The sequence below is a fragment of the Rhinoderma darwinii genome, chromosome 3, assembly GCF_050947455.1.
Source record: "Rhinoderma darwinii isolate aRhiDar2 chromosome 3, aRhiDar2.hap1, whole genome shotgun sequence".
In the NCBI taxonomy this organism is placed as follows: Eukaryota; Metazoa; Chordata; class Amphibia; order Anura; family Rhinodermatidae; genus Rhinoderma; species Rhinoderma darwinii.
In genome coordinates, this window is record NC_134689.1 from 24,593,369 (window position 1) to 24,611,528 (window position 18,160).

At 45.8% G+C, this 18,160-nt stretch overlaps 1 protein-coding gene across 1 annotated transcript; it reads right to left on the reverse strand.

Annotated features, from left to right (window-relative positions):
• Nucleotides 1–8,340: 8,340 nt before the first annotated feature.
• LOC142750914 (ganglioside GM2 activator-like) lies at nucleotides 8,341–13,130 on the reverse strand. Its single transcript, XM_075859889.1, has 4 exons — nucleotides 12,741–13,130; nucleotides 11,975–12,130; nucleotides 10,349–10,531; nucleotides 8,341–9,225 (listed from the first exon to the last, which is right to left on the reverse strand). The coding sequence occupies exons 1-4, from the start codon at nucleotides 12,834–12,836 to the stop codon at nucleotides 9,055–9,057; spliced, it is 606 nt and encodes a 201-aa protein (XP_075716004.1). The 5' UTR covers nucleotides 12,837–13,130; the 3' UTR covers nucleotides 8,341–9,054.
• Between the last annotated feature and the right edge of the window lie 5,030 nt (nucleotides 13,131–18,160).

Genomic DNA, 18,160 nt, shown 5'->3' on the forward strand with positions numbered 1-18,160 from the left:
ATCTGTACTCTGCTGCCCTCTGCTGTTAGCAAATGCAAAATACTTCTTTTTTTTTATATTACTGAGTGTGTCACTGTCTGAGTAATTTGGCCATCATTGTGAATTACCATAGGACTGCAGATAATCTACTGAACATTATCATTGGGCACAAAATAAATATTTATCACAGTTCACAAAAATCCAGCTCTGCTACATCTGTATGTCGTAAATAAAGGGAATGTTGAGTGACAAAGGGGGCGCATGAGGAAGAAAAGTATTATATGACCGCTGCCAAACATGTTATTCTTTTGTTTGTTATATCTCTTGTAAGTGTATAGGCAGGGGCGTAACTAGGAAAGACTGGGCCCCATAGCAAACTTTTGACTGGGCCCCCCCCTCCGCTGGGTATCACACAACCCCCCCCCCCCTTGTAGATAGTGCCTCCCTATAGATTCCACAACACAGCGTCCCCCTATAGATAGCACCATACAAATTCCCCTGTAGATAGTGCCTTACAGCCCCCCTGTAGATAATGTCTTACAGCCCCAAACCCCCCCTGTAGATAATGCCTTACAGCCCCCTGTAGATAATGTCTTGCAGCCCCAAATCCCCCCTGTAGATAATGCCATACAGCCCCCTGTAGATAACGCCATACAGCTCCCCCTGTAGATAGTGTCATACAGCCCCCTGTAGATAACGCCACACAGCCCCCCTGTAGATAACGCCATACAGCTCCCCCTGTAGATAGTGTCATACAGCCCCCCTGTAGATAACGCCATACAGCTCCCCCTGTAGATAGTGTCATACAGCCCCCCTGTAGATAACGCCATACATCCCCCTGTAGATAATGTCATACAGCCTCCCCTGTAGATAATGCCATACATCTCCCCCTGTAGATAGTGTCACACATTCCCCCCTGTAGATAGTGTCATACAGCTCCCCCTGTAGATAGTGTCATACAGCCCCCCCTGTAGATAGAGTCATACATCCCCCCTGTAGATAGTGTCACACATCCCCCCTGTAGATAGTGTCATACAGCCCCCCCCATGTAGATAACGCCATACAGCTCCCCCTGTAGATAATGCCATACAGATCCCCCTGTAGATAATGCCATACAGACCCCCCCTGTAGATAACGCCATACAGACACCCCTGTAGATAGTGTTATACAGCCACCCCGGTAGATAACGCCATACAGCTCCCCCTGTAGATAATGCCATACAGCTCCCCCTGTAGATAGTGTCACACATTCCCCCCCCTGTAGATAGTGTCATACAGCTCCCCCTGCAGATAGTGTCATACATCCCCCCCTGTAGAAGGCGTCATACAGCTCCCCCTGCAGATAGTGTCATACATCCCCCCTGCAGATAGTGTCATACATCCCCCGTAGAAAGCGTCATACAGCTCCCCCTGTAGATAACGCCATATAGACCCCCCCCTGTAGATAACGCCATACAGTGACCCCCTGTAGATAATGCCATACAGATCCCCCTCCCAAAAAAAAGAACGGCCTATAGTTTGTCCTACAAAAGACATGCATCCCCTATCCACAGGATAGGGGATACATGTGTGATCGCTGGCAGCGATAAGGAGAACGGGGGAACGAAAGTCCCCCGAAGTTCTCATGACAAACCTCGGACTTCCGGCGTCTGCGCAGTTCAATAAAAATGAAAGGAGCGCTGGTCACGCATGCGCATGCGCACAAGCGAGACCGGTGCGCAAGTCATTTCTATGGAGCTGCCGACAGACCCCGGAAGCCCGAGGTTTGTCATGGAGAACTTCGGGGGACTTTCGGTCCCCCGTTCTCCTTATCGCTGGGCGTTCCAGCGATCACACATGTATCCCCTATCCTGTGGATAGGGGATGCATGTCTTTTGTAGGAACAACCCCTTCAGTGGTGTCGCGCTGTAGCAGCCATAGCGGCTGCTAGTGTAGCCTCCGGCCATGGAAAGGAGGGCCTCATGCTGCGGGCCCCGTAGCAGCCGCTACGGCTGCTATAGCGGTAGTTACGCCACTGTGTACAGGATTTCTAAACTTTGCAGTGTTTTACTTACCTGCAGATTAATGACATACCTACCTACCCGCAATCATTATCACACTCATCCATTATATACCTACCTACCCGCAATCTGGTTTCCGCACTCTACACTCCACAGAAACTGCCCTTACTAAAGTCTCAAATGATCTCTTGGCGGCTAAATCGGACGGTAAATCCTCTCTCCTGATTCTTTTGGATCTCTCTGCAGCCTTTGACACTGTAGACCACAAACTCCTACTTAACATGCTCCACTCTATTGGCCTCAAGGACGCGGCTCTCTCTTGGTTTTCCTCCTATCTCTCTGACCGCTCATTCAGTGTGTCATTTGCTGGTTCCACCTCTTCTCCTCTTCCCCTTGATATCGGGGTTCCTCAGGGATCAGTCCTAGGTCCGCTCCTCTTTTCTCTCTACACAGCTCCTATTGGACAAACCATCAGCAGATTTGGCTTCCAGTACCATCTCTACGCTGATGACACCCAATTATATACCTCTTCCCGTGACATCACCCCTGCTCTAATACAGAACACCAGTGATTGTCTGTCCGCTGTCTCTAACATCATGTCCTCTCTCTATCTGAAACTGAATCTTTCTAAAACTGAGCTCCTTGTGTTCCCACCATCTATTAACCTCCCTAAACCTGATGTCTCCATCTCTGTGTGTGGCACTATCATAACTTCTAAGCAGCACGCCCGCTGTCTCGGGGTTATTTTTGACTCAGATCTTTCCTTTACTCCTCACATACAATCACTTTCACGCTCCTGTCATTTTCACCTCAAAAACATCTCCAGAATCCGCTCTTTTCTTACGGAGGAAACTGCCAAAACTCTCATTGTTGCTCTGATTCACTCTCGTCTTGACTACTGTAACTCATTACTAGTCGGTCTTCCCCTCACTAAACTCTCCCCTCTCCAATCTATCCTCAATGCAGCAGCCAGGCTCATCTTTATGACCAACCGCTACACCAACGCCTCTAATCTGTGCCAGTCACTGCACTGGTTGCCCATCCCCTTCCGAATAAAATTCAAACTTATTACTCTCACCCACAAAGCTCTCCACAGTGCTGCACCTCCTTACATCTCCTCCCTCATCTCTGTCTACCACCCTACTCGGGCTCTACGTTCTGCCAACGACCTTAGATTAAAATCCTCCATAATCCGAACCTCCCACTACCGTCTCCAGGATTTCTCTCGTGCTGCACCCGTCCTCTGGAATGTGCTACCCCAGACAATCAGATTAATTCCCAATATCCACAGTTTTAAACGTGCCCTGAAAACACATCTATTTAGACAGGCCTATAACATTCCCTAATCTGACTCCTTTCCATGGCCCTCCATTTAGATTAGTCATCAGAATAAGATTCCCTCACACTCCTTCTCTTCATGTCCGTCATACACGGATAGTGGCTGGTGACCGGCTCATGCAGCTTTATGTTACCACCGCATGTGTATAAAAATGGCCGGACCATTGTACAGAACAAACACTATTACACTTTGTGTCTCCCTTATGTCCTCATAGATTGTAAGCTCTTGCGAGCAGGGTCCTCACTCCCCAGGTTTGAATTGTAAATGAACTTTGTCACTATGTAATGTCTGATATTGTTTGTTTCATGTTCCCTCTAAATTGTAAAGTGCTGCGTAATATGTTGGCGCTATATAAATAAAGATTATTATTATTATTATTATTATTATATCACACTCATCCATTATATACCTACCCGCAATCATTATATCACACTCATCAATTATATACACGGGGATTCCGCTCCTTCAGGGAGCTTTAGTGCTGCTAGTAGATAGCAGAGCAGGAAGATACCTTGGCATCGCTACAGCTGTAGCAACGGCTGCTATCGACAACACCGGAAATGGGGGGGGCACGCGGCACGGGCGCCCTCATGCCTGGTGTCGCCGCTAGCAGCTGCTATGGCTGCTACAGCGGTAGCGACGCCACTGAGTGAAGAAGCGCCCGGGCAGAAAGACAAGCACGGGAGGGGGGCCAGCGCAGCATCCCTAAGGCCGGCCCTGGCTACGATGACATTTTCAAACTGCTCATCCAGCTCCACATCTCGATGCATTGCCAGCTGTAGGTGACGAGGTGTAATGCGGCAGCTATTACGACGTAGGGCTGCGATGCCAGAGCCAACCAGGATCTCCGCGGTCATATACTCCATCACAGCGGCCAGGAATACTGGAGCAACAGAACTGAAGCGTCTGCCATAATTCCGTTTCCTCAGAAAGCGGTGTATACGGCCAACTGGAAACTTCAGGCCAGCCCTGGATGTTCTGCTCCTGGCTGTGGCTCTTCTCTTTCCTCTCAGACTTTCTCTTTCTGACATGTTCACAAGAAACAAAAGGACTACTGCATAAAACAATAATCCAGAATGAACAGAGCAGGCGGCGGCTGCTATTTATACCCAGTGCTGCTCTCTGATTGGTGCAATTAGAAGTCATGGGTGGTTCTAATTGGCTCCTCTGGGTGGTGCTGCTTTCTGATTGCTGTAAATCCAAGTCAGTTTTATAATATTACACTTGGAGAGCAGCAGCTCAGTGGATGTTCAATTTGCTTTATTTAACTGTCCAGTAGTGCTGCCCTCTGATTGGTGGAAATTCAATTCATCTTCATGATATTACAACCAATTTGGCTATTACCGCAGAGGATGTCCAGATTTTTTCTCATGAATGGTCTGATATTGAGGATATTAGCCACCATCTTGTACTTCTGCAGATACGGAACCCACCACAGTAATTGATTATGAGGGTCCTCCCTTTAGATTTATGATAGTATTGATTAAGTTTTATGTTTTCTTCCTAATAAATAATACAATTTCTGCGCCATATTCCTCAACAGTTGTGCGCCATGTTGGGTAATGCAGTGCTTGCTTCACTACAATTAGAGACCGGTGTACCAGGTATCAGTACGCCAGTATTAGTAATTATAAATACTGTATGTCCTATTAGGCCTGTAGCACACACATGGTAAGTTCTGCAGGGGAGGAGATGGAGGGGGGTGATACGATCATTATGCCTATCGAATTACGCCTGAAACAACGACTCCATTACGCCTACAAACATCTGCCCATTGCTTTCAATGGGTTTTACGATGTTCTGTTCCCACGAGGTGTAATTTTACACGTCGCTATCAAAAGACGGCGCGTAAAAAGACGCCCGCGTCAAAGAAGTGCATGTCACTTCTTGGGACGTTTTTGGAGCCGTTTTTCATTGACTCTATTGAAAAACAGCCCCAATAACGTCCGTAAAATACGCCGCGAAAAACACGAGTAGTTACAAAAACGTCTGAAAATCAGGAGGTGTTTTCAGGCGAAAACAGCTCGGTAATTTCAGACGTATTTTGCTACTACGTGTGGCCATGCCCTCAGGGTGCAGTCACATGTGGAAGATTTTGTTGCAGAAATTTTTATGACTGAAAATCAGTTCCAGTTCCATGGATTTCGGCAATTTCCATTCAGATGAATGGAATTGATTTTCAGTCACAGAAAATGTCTGCAACAAAATCTGTTGCGTGTGACTGCAACCATACGAGAACCGATTCATGTTAGCGCAATATCTGTTCTAACATGCATTGTTCCGTTTCAATAGAAGGCCACGTTCAGACGTGGAAAAAATTTACCGCTGCAGATTTTGCTGCAAATTTCCGACAATCCCGCAATGAATCTGCATCAAAATTTGCATATTTGACAGTTTATTCAGACGTGGCGGATTTTGCAACGGACTTGCCGCAGATTTCAGCTTTTGCATTGCAAAGGCTGAAATCCGCTGTGAAATCCGCTACTTCTCCGCAACAGACCTTGTAGGTAGTGCCACACAGCACCCTGTAGCCAGTGCCTACCCTGTGGGTAGTGCCGATTTTTTTTCTGCAACTTCTGCACTTGGTTACCTAAAAAGCAATAGAAACCAAGGAAAAAAAGAGTCGGCTGCGTTTCCACTGCGGCCATTGCGCTGTGGAATTCTGCAGCAAATCTGCCACGTTTGAACGTGGCCTTAGGGTATTTTGAAATAGAAAATAATGCAAAAAATAAATCAGTTCACTGGTTACATTTACTGTGTGCTGTTTCAAAGCTGCAACGCATGTGTTTTTAAAGTCAAAACTACAACAGGTAGGGCAGGCTGCGGTTTAAAAAAAAAAAAAATGCACCATATCTTCATCGTCTCACTTTACAACATTTTTACTATCCAATACTGAAAAGAAATGTATATTGTGGTGAGGGTCACGTATATAAATATAACATTCATCTCCATTCACCAGACTGGCAGCACGTACATGTCTGTAAGTCACTGCTGGTGTCGCACTGGGGCTACTTGAGCCCACCAGAGGAGATGAGCCCACCCTCCATCTATACAGAACATGTGCACGTTCACTATTAGGCTATGTTCACACGCTGAACAAAAAACATCTGAAAATATGGAGCTGTTTTCAAGGGAAAACAGCTCCTGATTTTCAGCCGGTTTTTTACGCCCGTTTCTGGAGCTGTTTTTCTATGAAGTCAATGAAAAACGGCTCCAAAAATGGCTCAAGAAGTGACATACACTTCTTTTTCGCAGGCGTTTATTTTCCCGTCCATTTATCAAAACTGCCACATAAAAAAAATGCCCCGTCAGAACAGAACGCTGTTTTTCCCATTGAAATCAATGGGCAGATGCTTCCGATTTTTCGGCCGTTTGCGGCTTGAAAAACGGCCAAAAATAAGCCGTGTGAACATACCCTGAGGCTATGTTCACACAGCATTTGGTGCAGGCTGAAAAATATAAGGCTGTTTTCGATAGAACAGCCTCTGAAATCCAGGCGCTTACACGTGTATTTTGAGGCGTATTTTCGGATTGTTTTTCATCAATGGGAAAGACTTCAATGGAAAAAGTCAGCCGTTTTTTTAACTAAATGTATTTTTACGCTGCGTTTTTTAATTCAGCAGCGTAAAAATACACCCCGTATGAACTGCACAGCGCTTCACGTGCCGGAATACTTCTGAAAATACGCAGCGTGAACATAGCCTAAAGTGATTTGTAAACTTTGTTATCATTGTACACACAGGACTTCATCTAATAGGTTATTTGTGAATCAATTTGTGTTCATTTCATTAAAACTCACACAGGAGAAAATAACGTTTTTGGTTGGCTGTTAAAGGGGCCGAAAGTACAAGAGACCCAGAACAGGAACACCAACAGCACCAATGATGATCCGGCCCTGACCATTTCCACACTTGATCCATTTTACCACCAATTTTATTGAGCTGCTCAGTTGTAAACTTCTAAAACTTGGCAAATTTTTCCTAGATGATGGCAGATTTAAAGTTTTTATGTTTTTTTATTAGATTTATTTTTACATGATCATGGGGGCATCAATCATGTCTGAGCTTCAGCAGTCACAGAGATTTGTGTTACAACAACAACCTGAGCAGAAGGAAATGAAGTCAGAAAACTCCTTATTAATTTCTATGGGACAGTAAGTATGTTCACACGCTTAATAAAAAACGTCTGAAAAGGCAAAATCAGCCTCTGATTTTCAGCCGTTTTTTTAAGCAACTCCCGTTTTTCGCAGCGTTTTTTACGGCCGTTTTTGGAGCTGTTTTTCTATGGAGTCAATGAAAAATGGCTCCAAAACCGCCTCGGAAGTGACATGCACTTCTGTTTCGCGGGCGTTTTTTTACATGGCTGTTTTTCAAAAACGCCTTGTCGGAACAGAACGCTGTTTTTCCCATTGAAATCAATGGGCAGATGTTTGGAAGTGCCATGCTTCCAATTTTTTGCCCATTTTCTGCCCGAAAAACGGCCGAAAATAAGCCGTGTGAACATACCCTTACATGTGCAGAGGTCACTTTGCTGTGAGGGGGAGGAGGGAGGAGAAGCAGTCCCCATTCCCTGAAATCCTGTGTTATCTGCCTCCAGCTTTATAGTAGGCAGGATTCACACGAGCATGTTCGGTCCGTAAAGGCCGGAACGTATTTCGGTCGCAAGTCCCGGACCGAACACACTGCAGGGAGCCGGGCTCCTAACATGATAGATATGTACGACGCTAGGAGTCCCTGCCTCGCTGCAGGACAACCGTCCTGTATTGTAATCATGTTTTCAGTACGGGACAGTAGTTCCACGGAGAGGCAGGGACTCCTAGCGTCATACATAACTATGATGCTAGGAGCCCGGCTCCCTGCAGTGTGTTCGGTTCGGGACTTGCGGCCGAAATACGTTCCGTCCTTTACGGACCAAACATGCTCGTGTGAATCCAGCCGAAGAGGTGTTACCTTTTATCACTCTCACTTTTGTTGACCGATATGTAAACCGTCCCGTATAAACATAAAACACACACAGAGACATATTTAAGTAGTAACAGGTTTATTGGGTGTGATTGATCATTGATTAGAAGAAGATGGATTTCTATAGACTGGTACATAAATAGTCTGAATTTTCACTAGAGCGTCACTCCGGTGCTTACATTGTCTTCTGACATACAGTAGATAATCTATTGTTTTCCATGTTTTTTCTGACAATTGGTCATGTTCTCTCGTCATATGGATTCATTCGACTTTCCATGACATTCTGTACCACCAGCTTTATTTTCTGTGCTACTAATGCGGGATATTTAGTCCACGGTCGGACTGTCTTCCAACCATTTTCACCATTAGCAGAGCAATAAGGGCAGTTATGATAATATATTTTTCAGAGGAAAGACCATGCAACATTCCGGGTGCTATTATTAAGCAGAACAGGTAATTGAACACGCAGGATAGTGGCCTTTTTATTTTCGGCAACCGAGGAGGACAAAGGCTCCTGTAATATACATAATGTTTTCAAACGGATGGAGCAGAGCTGAATTTGTTATTTAACTCTTTGGGGCTGCATTGTTTGTTCACCATAACCACAGTTACCACATCGTCCATGACAAACTCAGCTCTGCTTCACACTTGTCCTTATATTAATACATTAATTTATCTAATAAAAATGGGGCTGCTGGTGGCATTAATGGGACATAGGGACATCATTTTGTATATAGAATTTCTCGTTTGTTGCAGATCGTTGCCATTTCTTCTCCTTACCACCACCAGGATGAGGTTGATGACAGAGAGAAAGTAAATTTGGCACATCCAATCTCCTTATTTTTGTGGCTCAGAATTCCAGTTACTCTGTAACTCCCATCAGCCATCCAGGATGGGAGAGACAGGTTTTTGATTTTAAAACTGGTTGTAGGGAGAGCGTAGGAACCCTGAAAAAAAGGGAGAATTATTATTATCAGCATGGAAAGCAGAACATTTTACCAGTGGTTGTAACAACAAAGAGGTGAAGAGAATATGTGTAAAGAGGAATAGGTAAAAAGATCTTCAACTATTGAGTAGATGCTTGTCACAAACAGTCGTGATCGTGGAGTCCCATGTAAAGGGGTGAACATTGCCTCTTTAAGAGATTATTGCTTCTTTAAGAAAACTGTTCCTGCTCTTTAAACTGTGGCAATATTTTATTTTCAGGACTCTGCCCCATAGGACAATGACTTTTATGTCGGCTTTCCCTTTCTTTGTGTTCAGCCAGGGACATTTACGTGTTGCACTGCATGTGTTATATGTGTGCAGGACCTGTGATCACATGACTAGGTCTATGCAGATCCTCAAGACTGTGCTGCTCATGGTAGGAGAGAGGACCTGTGAGTACTGACGCTGAAGAAGTGAGAAATATATTATTGGCAGTGTGAAGCATGCCAACTAGTCACTTCCGAGATAGTGTGAGGGCACTAAAAGGGGCAGCTGATCAAGTGTAATACCTCCTTGCGAGTACCATTTTGTGTGCTGTGCCTCCTAGTAAGATTTAGAAACCGCCAAGCGTTGTACATCCTTGTGAGAAAGAAAGACCCGTTTTGTTTGCACCGCTTGTGTCTGCGACATTTCCTGTCGGAGAATCCACACCCCCTGCCTTACCACCCCTGTCTCTGACATCCTACACCGTCTAAGTCAGTGATGCCCAAACATGGTTCCCTGGAATCCTTGAGTTCCTTGGATCCTGGCCAGGGGTTCCCCCAATGACAGCAGCAGCAAGAGCTGTCACTTTTACAGCAGCGCTGGCAAACTCATCCTGCTTGTAGATGCTTGCCATGGGTAGAGGCAAAGCAGTCAACAAATCATGGCCAAAATGTTTAATTATTGAATGCTTTCCCCTCCCCTACACCAAGCTTTGAGGTAGGAATGGGAGTAGGGGTTCCCTGGGAGTTCCCCATGGTACTAAGGTTGGGAATCACTGCTCTAAGTAGTTCACGAGTAGATAGGATATTGATTTGGCCACAGGATGATAAATCTTCTTGAGTTGCAAAATGGCAGTCAGAACCTGGAAAAGATACTTACAGCTTTGAAGGGACAGTGGCAGGGAAGGCCATAGGTTGCCAGGGGCCCTGGGCATTGCTGTCCTGGCTTGAAGAAAGAGTCCAACAAATTACAGACGTCATTATAGGTACAGCTGCCAAATTCATCCACACAGGGAACAGTCAACCACTCGCCCAGCAGCTCCTTCTCAGCTGAGATTTTGATCTAGGATACAGAGGGAAAAATGTCATTTCTATGTTTTTCAGAATATAGCACATATAGGGGAATACAGTTTTAAGGGTTGGGTTTACATAGACGACCTTAAAGGGAAAATTGTTATAACTGACTGAGTTGGTCTTTAAAGGGGTTCTCCGCTTTTGAAAATCCCTACTTGTTAGAAGGGTCCCCTGACAATAAGCTGATCACAAAGTTCCCGCCTGCTTTGACACCAGCAATTAGCTGTAATCTGTGGGGAGACTTGACAGTAAGTGTTCAATTTTGCTGCAGCGCCACCACAGGAGAATTTAAGCATTACACAGTGGCCATTCATATCAATGTGTTGTCTGTGTAATGCAGGACAGGACAGGTCCTCCAGAGCAAGAGACACTCTTTGTAACCGCTCTCCACCCCCTCTATTAACTCAGAATTCCCTAAAAGGGTATATAGAAAAGTGTTTTCCAAACTGGACAACTTCTTTATGCTGGTTGTACAGGATTAGAACAATATGGCTGCTTTCTTCCAAAAATGGCACCACACCAGTCCATGGGTTTTGTCTGGTATTGCAGCTTTGCTTTATTGAAGTAAATGGGACTGAGCTGCAATACCACATAGAACCTGTGGACAGGTGTGGCATTGTTTTTGGAAGAAAGCAGCCATGTTTTTCTCATCTTGTACAACCATTTTAATACAAGAGGCCCTTTTTGGATATGACCCATGTTAATGCTGCTTCCATGATTATTGTATGGGTACTCAGCTAGCCTAGGCTAGTATGGTAACCTCACCGTTACCTAATCCAGGGGCGTAGCTAAGGCGGTACATGTGCCCCGGGTGGTGTGCTGCAGAAGGGGCATCAACAAGTATAACTAAAATATCCAGTACAGATCCAGGATTTTGCATCTAGACTCTATAGATGACGCATTTATGGCTGTGTTCACACAGAGTTTTTTTGCAGGAGGAAAATTCCTCCTGCAAAAACTGCTCCAGACGTTTTTTGCACAGTGGTTTGACAAAAACTCGTTAAAACGCTCGTCGAGGTGTTTTTTTTACCCTTTCTGACTGATTGAAATGGGGTTTTGGAGGCGGAAACCGCCTCAAGATGGGTCATGTCGCTTCTTTTTACCGCAACGCGTTTTTTTTGCTCGCGGTAAAAAAACTCGTCCAACTCCCATTGAAATCAATGGGAGGCATTTTCGGGCGTTTTTTGCAGAGCGGTTTCCGCGCCAAAAAACTAGTAAAAAAACCTCTGTGTGAACAGGGCCTATATGTTCCTTACTCCCACTGTACATGACAGATAATCCCATATCAATTGACCCAGGCCTATGGGCAAAAAGCCGTGGCTTTGGGGTCTCAAGTTGGAACATTTTATTAATCCCAGCCTGCAAGCATGGTAAGAAGGAGACCTGTGGCGGTGGGAAGCCTCGGCATGAAATGTTTTGGATGTTATCTTACCTGGAGAGGAGAACTTAAGGGCAAATCAGTGTTGAGGACGACAGAGACAGTCACTTCTCCAGGGATAGAGACGGGGTCGGGGCTAATAGAAAGACTTTTGATTGTTCCGGGGAGCTTTCCGGAATCACAGTTTTCCCATGATATACTCTTCACTTGCTGTGGGAAACACAAAAATTTACAAAAATTTACAATTACTATCAACACTCCAGGTCACCGTTAGTAGGATTCTTTGTAAATTGTCCTGTGCAACCGAGATAACCGAAGAGCAGAATATATCCATGAACCTTTTTATTGCAGCTCAGCTCCATTCAAATGAATAAGAATGAGCTGCAGTACCAGATACAGCCTATTAACAAGAGTGGCGCTGTTTCTGGAAAAACATCAGATCATTTTTCTAATCACGTACAGACACAGATGTCGGAGAGCAGTCCCCATAAACATAAGAATTAGGCAAAACTCATTTAAATTGTCAGGATCCGACAACAAAAACATCATGTCTATGATCAGCGTACATAATAGTGCAAGTAAACCTATTGCATCATCATGACACGTTATGAATAAATCCAAGGATCATAGACAAACTCAACTCTGCTACATCTGTATTCAGGGGATTAATAACAATACCATGAAAAATTCTGTAATAATCAAACATGGGATATGAAATAATGAAATTGTATATTCAGTAATACATTGTATTATCACGTGGGATGTAAGTGATGCGCACAATATTGATCCCCCCTTATTATTGCATTATGTCAGCTCTTACCGTAGCGAGTCTCCACCATGGAATAATTATTATACCGTCAGATAGATGTCCTAACGCTGCCAAGGCAACCAGAACACAAAATGCCAGCTTTGCCATAGCTGCTATACACTGAGGTGCAATCAGTCACAGAGAAAAGAGAAAACGCAGCCTAAAACCTGCTCTGCAGTGTCTGATTCCACATCTGCTTCTCCTTATAAACCTCGTACAGCAAATATATCAGAGCAAGAAACACGGCAGCTGCTTAAAAACCATTAAAGGCAAATAATAAATCAATACCACAAAAATAAATTATGATGCTATTCCACAATGACATGATGTCAGCATCTCTCCTCCCTATAGAGACCAGCCAGATATGTCACCTTTCCCAGAGCTTTATATTGGTATTCACTGAGCATTGCATTGAGATACATCTAGAAGAGCAGGCTGCCCCCTAGTGGTCAACAGTATAATTATCAGTATCAATTTAAAGGGAATATGTCAGCAGAAAATTGCCTACCAAACGGGCCCAAAACAATCAATCCGGAACCCTTTCCCCACAAAACTATCGTATGCTGCAATTCCAAGTCGTTTTTGAGAAAATCGTGTTTTTTGTCATCTGCAAATTAGCTGCAAGTGCCACTCGGTTGAGCCGTTCCGCGGCAAATGCACCACCCCAACCCTCGCCCATACACACCAAGTTCAGCCCACACATATCAAACTCCCATAGTGCCTCCCCACAGTATAATGCCACCTAGAACCCACCACACAGTAAAATGACTCCATAGTGTTCCCCCGCACAGTATAATGCCCCAATAGCTGCCCCACACAGTATAATGCCCCCATAGCTGCAACATACAGTTCAATGCCCCCGTTAGCTGCCACCATACAGTATAATGCCCCAATAATGCCTAATAAAAAAATAAAAAGTTAAAACTAACCTAATCACATACTCACGATGAGTGAAGTAGATCCCTCTGCTCCTCAGCTCTGTGCTATGAGTGGCATGGCGCAGACCAGTGCGATGACAGCATTGCACCGTGCCTGTCTGTGATGTGCCGCTCGTTGCCGGCGTTACACAGTAAATGGTGAAGCAGGGAGCTCCTTGCTTCACAATTAGGCTGGGATCACACGACCTATTTTCAAGCGTAAACGAGGCGTAATATGCCTCGATTTACGCCTGAAAATAGGGCTCCAATACGTCGGCAAACATCTACCCATTCGAATGGGTTTGCCGACGTACTGTGCCGACGACCTGTAATTTACGCGTCGTCGTTTGACAGCTGTCAAGCGACGACGCGTAAAATGACTGCCTCGTCAAAGAAGTGCAGGGCACTTCTTTGGACGTAATTTGAGCCGTTTTTCATTGAATTCAATGAAGAGCAGCTCAAATTTACGGCCGTCAATGACGCCTCGCAAAATGCGAGGAGGCGCAATTATGTCTGAAACGAGGCAGCTGTTTTCTCCTGAAAACAGTCTGTAATTTCAGACGTAAAAGGCAGCTATCGTGTGCACATACCCTTAGATTTAACTTTATCTGCGTCTTGAGGTAGTAGATACAGTTTAAATCGAGACATACCCCCGGCCGCCATGGGCAGCGAGCGGGACACTGCTCGGAATCCGGGACTTTCCCGCTGAATCCGGGATGGTTGGACGGATGGGAAACAGGATGGCTCACCGAGCTCGGCTGTTACTCATACTCCTGACCACCTTGTCAAACAATAGCTGGAGAGACAAGGATGGAGGGGGGTCAGTACGTCCCGTTCTAAAGATAGGTTCAGCTTCCAGAGGTAGGACCCGCATCCATAGGACATTTAAATGTCCAAGATGGGAAAACCCCTTTAGGTTACAATCTGTCAGATGGCATTAGGCAAAAAAAGGAAGGTTAAAGGGCTGTCCAGCATTCATATGGTCTGATAGACATATGTACATTACTGACCCCCCCTTCCCTTGATGACCACGTTGCTTTATCTCAACTCTTACCGTTGCAAATTGGAATGGCAGTCTTGAAGCTTCAGTAAGTTGTCCAACCGCTGCAAAAGCGACCAGAACGCAGAATGCGAGATTTGCCATGGCTGGTAAACCGAGGCGGCTATTAGTCACAGGCAACAATGAGAATGTAACGTTTATAGTTTTGTCCCACATCTACTTCTCCTTATATACGTATTCTTAGACAAATACCTAATAACATCAAACACTGGCGCTGCTTATCTTTAAATAAATCCATTAACAGCAGATATTAAATCAACAAGATGCCGAGATTACATGACCTGCCTAGGTAGAGTCGTGTGTTAACCTTAAACCATACTATCCCCCACCCCCATTTAGTAACGACACATGACACCGAGGTTGGATGTGAAATGGCCACAGCAGCCGTTTATTAATTTCACAGTTTTATAAAAACAATTTAAATCCGAAACATTCGGATAACTAGTTAGGAATCCACCAGAGAATTCCTCCTAATAATTCACATGACCCAACATGGGTCAGAATCATAAATAACAATTAAACGTTAACATTAACCCGAGCAGAGGAAGTCCTTGAAGCCCCTTCAGATGTTCCTTTCAAGAACACACCGAATTAGCCATCTGCAAACCACTAATTACCTCCAGCCGTAAACCAGCTCGGAAGCACCGTTCACCTCTGCAGATGGCTCCAACCACTAGAAGTCCACTTCAAGGGGATAACACCCGTTGAAGCCCTCAAGTGATATACCGACCACTAGAAGTCCACTTCAAAGGGATAACACCCGATGAAGCCTTCAAGTGACATACCTTCTACCAGAAGACCACTTCAAAGGGATAACACCCGATGAAGTCTTCAACCATGTACCTTTTTTGGGGGACGCATACCCCCGATGCGACCCCCCCACCATTTTGTACTGACTGGCCTCAAGGACTCCCCCCGCCAGCTGCCATGACAACAGAACCTACTCCGGAAAAAAGAAAAACATGTTAAATAAACACACAAAATAAAACACAACGCTCATATACGGACGTACAGAAGACCTAAGGAGTAACAAAACAAGGGTGGGAGGGTGGGAGCTTTGCTTCTTGTGTATTACTCCTCCCGCTGCTTCCGGCTCAATGCCGAGAAACAGCGGGAAGCGCAGTAACGGCCCCCCCGTCCCCCCTAGCTCCTCCCCGTCCCTCCTTCAGCTCCTTCACCTTTCCCTCACCTCTTAACATTAACCCTTTCCCTACCAGGACGGTCATGTCGGCTTCCCTCAAGCCTGCAGCTGCGTCCAGCCTCTTCTTGACCTGCCTAGGTAGAGTCGTGTGTTAACCTTAAACCATACTATCCCCCACCCCCATTTAGTAACGACACATGACACCGAGGTTGGATGTGAAATGGCCACAGCAGCCGTTTATTAATTTCACAGTTTTATAAAAACAATTTAAATCCGAAACATTCGGATAACTAGTTAGGAATCCACCAGAGAATTCCTCCTAATAATTCACATGACCCAACATGGGTCAGAATCATAAATAACAATTAAACGTTAACATTAACCCGAGCAGAGGAAGTCCTTGAAGCCCCTTCAGATGTTCCTTTCAAGAACACACCGAATTAGCCATCTGCAAACCACTAATTACCTCCAGCCGTAAACCAGCTCGGAAGCACCGTTCACCTCTGCAGATGGCTCCAACCACTAGAAGTCCACTTCAAGGGGATAACACCCGTTGAAGCCCTCAAGTGATATACCGACCACTAGAAGTCCACTTCAAAGGGATAACACCCGATGAAGCCTTCAAGTGACATACCTTCTACCAGAAGACCACTTCAAAGGGATAACACCCGATGAAGTCTTCAACCATGTACCTTTTTTGGGGGACGCATACCCCCGATGCGACCCCCCCACCATTTTGTACTGACTGGCCTCAAGGACTCCCCCCGCCACCGCGAAACAGGCCTTGACCACCTTAAGCCTGTGAGTTCCTCCACACCACCACCGCCCTTTCTATGCCTTCTGCTATAGCCAAGCTCCAAATATCAATGCCAACCTCGGTCAGATGAACCCCGTCACTCCTCCAGAAATTCCCCAATCCTGACTCCAAATCCCTATGCCTCACGCAAATGCCCCCGTTCTTTGCCACAAAACGGGACACCGCCCGGTTAACTTTTATCCGAGCCTTATTGACTCTCTCCACCGATCTAGCTAACCGCCAATGCTTCCTTGGGACTATGTCCGACCACACTACCACCAACTTGGGATAAGATACCCACAAACACAACAAATCATGTTTGATATCCCGCACCAACTCACGAAAAGGGCGGACTCCTAAGTCATTCCCACCCACGTGCAACACTAAAACCTCCGGAACCCTATCAAGCCGCACATATGTCTGGAATTCCGCCAACACCCTGTTCCACGACATACCTCTAAACCCCAGCCAATGCACAACCGCATCCTGTCGCGGAATGCGCAACTGGCGACCATCCGGGCGGACGTCCGCCCTCAAAGCCCCCCAGTGCACGTACGAATGACCCATCAACCACACCAGACAAGGAGGCGAATCTGAAACGGAAAACACAGTTAGGCACCACCATATAACATTTGCAAGCATAAACAACAAAATTACAACATATGGGGGCGGACATAGGACTTAAACCTTTTTGACTCCCAACGACCAATACGCCTCACCCCCTCATCATCCAACCCCCAGCGCCCTGCTTCCGTTGCTGCGCCAATCCGGAAGGAATGAGATGAATATGAGCCTGCCGCAACCCCAACCGCCGTCAAACATTTTTTAAAAACAGCTCCAAACTGAAACCTGGACAAGAACGACCCGTCCACATGACGTAACAAAGGCAAATCTGGAGACCCCCTGTTTTTTGTAAAACCCCGCATGCACTCTACTGGGCACATGACCGACCCCGGGAGAGCGAACAAAACTATCAGTTTTCCCTTCCCTAATTGGTCAGTTTTTGATCTACGCAACCATACCTCCAACCGATCTGCAAAAAGGCTCACCTCCCCAGATCTCAGCCCCCCTGCCTGTTTAGTACTTGGCGACACCAACTCACCTATTCTAAATGCTCCGAAGAACGCCAACGAGAAAGCCAACCGAAACAAATCTATTTCATCTGAAGAACGACATACCGATGCCAATGAACCGCCCAACAAGCCCAGCAAAGCAAACGACACCGGCCTTCTACTATCCGCCTCCACCCTACCTCTGCGCAACCCCTTCAAAGCCTGCGATACCAGAAATTCCTTCGATACATCCCGCAAGCCCCGCAACTTAAGCCCAAACGCCACCGCGGATATAAACCGGTTCACCTTCGCTACTGAAAACCCCCCCTCCCAGGCATCCCCTAACCAATACAAAAGTGCCACCAACCTGTCTCTATCCGTATTAACATCACCCAACTCTCTTACCCACTCCTCCCACTGCCTCCAACAAGCAGCATAAGCCCTCCACGTCGTGCGCGCCAAAGAC